We start from the raw sequence: 6,000 nt of genomic DNA on the forward strand, positions 1-6,000 counted from the left end.
CCGAACAACGTTCCTTGCCGGATGGCTGCAGCGTTTACACTGCTGAGCTGGTCGCCATCTTTTGTGCCCTAGAGTATATCCGCTCCTGCTCAGGTGAGTCCTTCGTTATCTGTAGCAATTCCCTGAGCGGTTTACGAGCTCTCGACCAGTGTTTTCCTTGTTCTCGTCTGGTGATGGCTATCCATGAGTCCCTGCATACTCTTGCTCGTTGCGGCCACTCTGTGGTCTTTGTGTGGACCCCCGGTCACGTCGGTATCCCGGGCAATGAACATGTTGACCGCCTGGCCAAACAGGCCACCAGTGAACCCACCCTGGACATTGGCCTCCCGGAGACTGATTTGCGGGCAGTCTTCCGCCGCGAAGTTCTCTCGCTTTGGGACACTGAATGGCGCAATCTGCCCACCCAAACAAACTCCGTTCTCTCAAGGCGACGACGCGTGTGTGGCAGTCATCCATGCGAGCCACTCGCAGAGATTCAGTTGTTCTTTGTCGGCTCCGCATTGGCCACACCCGACTGTGTCACAGTTATTTATTGCGTCGTGAGGACCCGCCTCTCTGTCGCTGTGGGGCGGTTTTGACGGTGGTGCACATTTTATTAACTTGTCCGCTTTTAACTATGCTCAGGCAGACATTTGCGCTGCCTGATACGCTCCCTGCCCTTTTACTAGGTGACTCTGCCATGGTGGACTTAGTTTTGCGTTTTATTCGGGCAGGGGTTTTTTATAGTTTTATCTGAGTGTTTATGTTTTTTAGTGTTGATTCTGGCTTTTAGCCTCTGATTTTAAACTGAGTTTTTAATGTGTTCTTGGTGGTTGGCTTTCCCTCTTTTTTTTTCCTCTATGGTCGGCCAACCACCATCACACTGTGTGTGTTTTAATTTGTTTTGTCTCATCTCTGTCGGAGTCTTTCTCGTCCTGTGTCGTCTGACGTCTTTCCTGCTGTTCGTTTTTTATTCTCTTTGGGCGGTTTTAATTTTTTGGAAAAAGGGACCGATGACCATCGCAGTCTGGTCCCTTTAATCCCACAAACCAAACCAAACCAAACCAAATTAGATTTTCATCTACGTCTACATATACATCTACATGAATACTCTGCAAATCACATTTAAGTGTCCAGCAGAGGGTTCACCAAACCACCTTCACAATTCTCTATTATTCCAATCTTGCATAGCGTGTGGAAAGAACAGAACACCTACATCTTTCTGTACGAGCTCTGATTTCCCCTTATTTTATCATGGCGATCATTTCTCCCTATGCAGGTCAGCGTCAACAAAATAGAAAGTTGGTGACTGGAACTTCGTGAGAAGATTCCTCTGCAATGAAAAAGCCTTTGTTTTAATGATGTCCATCCCAAATCCTGTATCATTTCAGTGAAACTAGCTCCCCTATTTCATGATAATACAAAACATGCTGCCCTTTTCTGAACTTTTTCGATGTACTCAGTCAATCCTGGTAAGGATATCACACCAGGCAGCAGTATTCTAAAAGAGGACAGACAAGCATAGTGTAGGCAGTCTCCTTGTATAGTTTATTGTGATGTATTCAAAGAGTGTCACAGGCTGTGTTATCAGACTCCAACTTGTCATTGCCACATACTCTGGTAATGTAACGTGAAACACACAACTTAAAAGTGTAATCTCTGCTGAGCCTATCAATCAAACACTCAATGAGAATGCTACAAGGTACATTGAGACTGCTGAGAGAAAGACTGGCAAACCATGTATGAAAAAATGTTTTATCTTGAATGGTTGATGAGAGGCAGTTGCCCAGAGAGCTCCTCGCAATGGACATTTTGGCAATGTTTGATATAGCAAGCACCATCAACCTTATCTGCTCGTTTGTGGCGTTCAGCCTACAAGGGTTCACTTTAATTTCAATTTTTGCTGTGTTTTGTTGAATGAAAAAGACAGCATACCTATTTTTTCAGTTTAAGAGAGATAGGATCAGCAAAATTATTTTCAGCCAATACAACAATGACATTATGTATAATTGAGATGTGCCAATTGTTGCTTGTAACATGCCCTGCTTTCAGAAATGCATTTCCGCATTTCATAATAATGGACATGGACATGGAAAATTACTTCCTGTACAACCCCTATGTTACATGGAAAGCATTCTTCACAATTCACTCAAGTATGAAGAATCCTAATCAGTGGAAACGAACTATAGCAGTATTCGTAAAAAAATTTACTCCTGTACAAGTACGTTGCAGTTTGAATATTTATTAAATATAAAGGCCTGGCACAAACAGTCAAATTATCACAGCACAGAAATATTTTTAGAGATCAGTATGATTTAAAAAACTTTCACGGACCCTCACAGCAAATTATAAACAAAACAAAAAAATCTGGAATTAAGTGCAAAATCCACAGAAACTAGAGATTTAACAGTATGAATATAGTGGTTATTAACACTCACCTTTGAACCTTCTGCACAATAACCTTGCAGAAAACTCTCACATATAACTGCTTTGGAATTAAGTTTTACATGTAGGTATGGGCAATTTTCACGAGTGCAACACCCTTCTAAAAAATATTTGCAGGTTGGCATTTTTTCTGGCACAATCTGATGTGACAGGGGACAGTTGTCTATGCTACAGTCTCCCTGAAGAAACCTATTAAGAAAAAGCATGAAATCCTTTCTTTTATTCTTGCTGAAGCATCATTATTTAAATTCTGCAGAAGTAAGAATGACAATTTACCTCTTGCAAACAGCAATCTGTTTTGGATCATGGACAAGTTGACACATTCCTTTGTCTTTTCTGGGACATTTACCGAATCGACGATAAAACGCACAAGGTTGATTAATTTTTCTCAGTTTGTTAGTAAGCATTGCAATGCTTTTATTTTTGGCATGGCTGAAATCAAGATAGTGTCAATAACATTTTTGTATTTAGTTAGTTAACAAAGCTATGTTTGTTTAGATAATTGCAATAATTATGAACCAAATAACAGAGACAACACTACTCGGCATTTTACTGCCCTTTTGATACAAAGGTCTGCACAATGAAGAACAATGATTACAGTTCAAAGTAGAAACCATTCTAGCAGCAATTGTGAAACTAGACAAGAGGCTACCAAACATGGAATGTGAGTAGTAACATTATAATTATATAATTAATCCAGATTAAAATTGATCCAAGGTATGTGAAGAAGGGAGGAACTGTCTTCATCTTGGTTCTGAGTGATCTGCCTCTACCCTGTCTCTCCTCCTCCCCCCCCCCCCTTCCTCGCCCCCATTCCTCGAACCCTTTTTTAATTTCTCATTTGGAAGAAAGTACCTGTAGTTCTGGAAGCTAGGAGTTATGTTTACTTTATGTTTTTCTATTGAATGTAGCCTACTGGCAGGCACGTGGTCTGAATGTAAGAAGCCCTTCTGCCTTGTAATTTAGTAAATTTCTGAATGAATTTTCCCTTTTTTCTTTATATGTTATATAAACACTTGCTATGAAAAAATCACAGCAAATAAAGCTTCCCACAATTTTGAAAATACCCACTCTTTGAAACAGTACAGCTGCACTAAATGATGTGTTAAAGAAGATGTGTGTAGATTTGTAAGATTAATTCAGCAAATTCTTCCTCCTTTCTCATAGCTAGCATGCAACAAAGAACCTAAAATGAACCATATCACTATAAAACTAACACTAATATTATTAAGAACATAAGTTATAATGTACCTATGGTGCAGTATCAATGGTGCACCAAATACTACAAAGGCTATAATTAATGCGAATAAAACTTACTTCACAATACTCCTTGCTGTATGTGTATTTGTTCTCACCAAAAGGCTGGATGATTTTTGTACAAACGTTACTCCACCAATGTAAACTCTCTTCAATGGCAAAGGTTTTCCATCTTTCGGGCAATTATTATTCGTATTTTGAGGAACTTGCCTCAATGTTTTTCCCTTTGCATCCATAATAAACTTGTTTCCTCTAATGTAAATTGTTCGTGATTTATCTGTCTTATGACCTGCAGACAATTTTTCAAATTCTCTGATGAATACAGAGTTATCACGTAACATCATGAACCTACACATTAACACAATGGAAATTGGTGATATAAGGCAACTATGCAATTATTCAAAATCCGAGGTCATTCTGTAACTTGAATACACAATTTAAAGCAGCAACAATTTTACATCTATATCTGAAACAGTTTACTTCTTACGTGCCCATTTTTATTTATTTAAAAGGATGAGAGAGAGAGAGAGAGAGAGAGAGAGAGAGAGAGAGAGAGAGAGGAAGGGGGGGGGGGGGGGGAGACTGCTGGAACAGGACAGGGAGATCAGTCAGCCATTAACCTTGACATTATCTAAGCAACCACTTCAGGATCAAAAAAAAGATTAAGGAAACTTTCGAAGACCTAAATTAGGAACTTTTAACACTGTTTGAATTCTACTCTTTTTCATCCTCATATCTCAGAAGCCAAAAATAGTCTGCCCAAAGAGAAACTAAACTGATGAAGCTCAAAGGTCTTCTCAGAGTATTGCAGTTGATCTCTCTTCACTGTTGACAGGTGTACACCCACCCGCGCACTATCCCTAAGGAGGGGTTCCTCTAGCTGAAATACTTCCATGTGCACATCACACACATTCTGCTATCCTAGTAGCCACTTTCTGTGTATAGTGCATGCCAACCTACTGAGGGAGGCCCTACAATTTTCCACACAACAGCGGATGCCAAGAAATTTCGCATCCAAAATAGATGCAGAATCATCCGCGACACTGGTTGAGCTCTTCCACTTATCTTCAAACCACACAACCATGATCATTTCTAGTCTTCAACTGTTTCACCAACCATCTCCAGGAATCCATGTGGCAAGCTTCATTCATTCATGCCGACATTACTGCTATCTGCAGCTAGTTGCATCCTGTGGGTTCACTATCTACCAGCTTGGTCTCCTCCGAATCTTGGAGAAGACCTACTGGCAAGCATACAGGCTGCACACTGGCATTCTTTCCCAACCAGCCTCCTATTTGCCTAAGGAGCTCCATTACCAGCCTAATGGTGCTTCCAAGACCCCAGCAAATCCATGGATCCTTCTGACGCCATCAATCCTGATGCAGGTGGGAATTGAGGCACAGTCTCCCTGCTGGACAGGTCCATTATCTTGATTCTTAGTTCATGACTGAGAAATGTTGAGTGCATCCTGTGTTAAAATAAGTGAATCAATCGGATGAGACAGCTAGAGCCATAGGGCCACCAGTGCCATTAATCTTTATTCTCCTGGTTGTGATTGGCTGCCCACTTCAACTGAGGCTCTCCCATGGAAGTCACACGGCCAAAGCAATGGCAACCTGGAATGGAGAGTGTGGCATGGAGTCGCCATGTCCCAAATAAGATGGAGACCTACTCCTCGGCATTCATAATGTGAGAGTCCAGGCAATAACTGTTCATTCCCTGCATAGTCAGGGGACTACCACTGTGCAGTTACCCGACAATCCACAGGGTTGTTGGCTACCAAATTGTGTGCTTGGTGACCTGGAGTTAGCAAATACACCATAACGGATGTGGAATTTTACAGAAAGGTAAAACTAAGTAACCAAAAGCACAGACAGGAAGATGAGCTACGTTGACATCAAATTGAGCATCCATTGATCAGCAGGAAATAGAGAACAGTATTTCAGTGTGGGGAGAGGAGAAATGTCACAATGGCTCAAGATTCTATGCTCACCATAGAGATAATCACAAAAAGTTCCAAGATCACAAGGTTTGGAGGGGGGGGGGGGTTGAGAAAGGGAATACAGCCACCTAAAAAACTGACCAAGTGCAAAGTGGCAAATCACGAATGAGTAGAGGAGAAAGGCAAAACTGTAGAAGAATGCACAACTTTAGGAAGAACAGAAGTTGCATATTAAAAAAATTAAGGAAAACTTTGGAGAAAACAGAAGCAACTGTATGAATATCAAGAGCTCAGAGGGCAGGCCAGTAGTAAGATGGGAAAGCTGAAAGGATTGTATGAAAGGGATACAGAAAGGAAACAAACTAAGACAATATTAT

The 6,000-nt window shown here is 41.0% G+C and overlaps 1 protein-coding gene across 1 annotated transcript in view; it reads right to left on the reverse strand.

Annotated features, from left to right (window-relative positions):
* The window catches only part of LOC126259323 (uncharacterized), a 77,564-nt gene that overhangs the window by 24,375 nt on the left and 47,189 nt on the right, over positions 1–6,000 (reverse strand). Inside the window, exons 4-6 of the mRNA XM_049956007.1 lie at positions 3,742–3,970; positions 2,701–2,856; positions 2,418–2,613 (exon numbers count right to left, since the gene is read on the reverse strand). Of these exons, the coding sequence (XP_049811964.1) occupies positions 2,418–2,613; positions 2,701–2,856; positions 3,742–3,970 (581 nt within the window). The remainder of the gene's footprint in view (positions 1–2,417; positions 2,614–2,700; positions 2,857–3,741; positions 3,971–6,000) is intronic.

The sequence above is a fragment of the Schistocerca nitens genome, chromosome 5, assembly GCF_023898315.1.
Source record: "Schistocerca nitens isolate TAMUIC-IGC-003100 chromosome 5, iqSchNite1.1, whole genome shotgun sequence".
NCBI classification, from domain to species: domain Eukaryota; kingdom Metazoa; phylum Arthropoda; class Insecta; order Orthoptera; family Acrididae; genus Schistocerca; species Schistocerca nitens.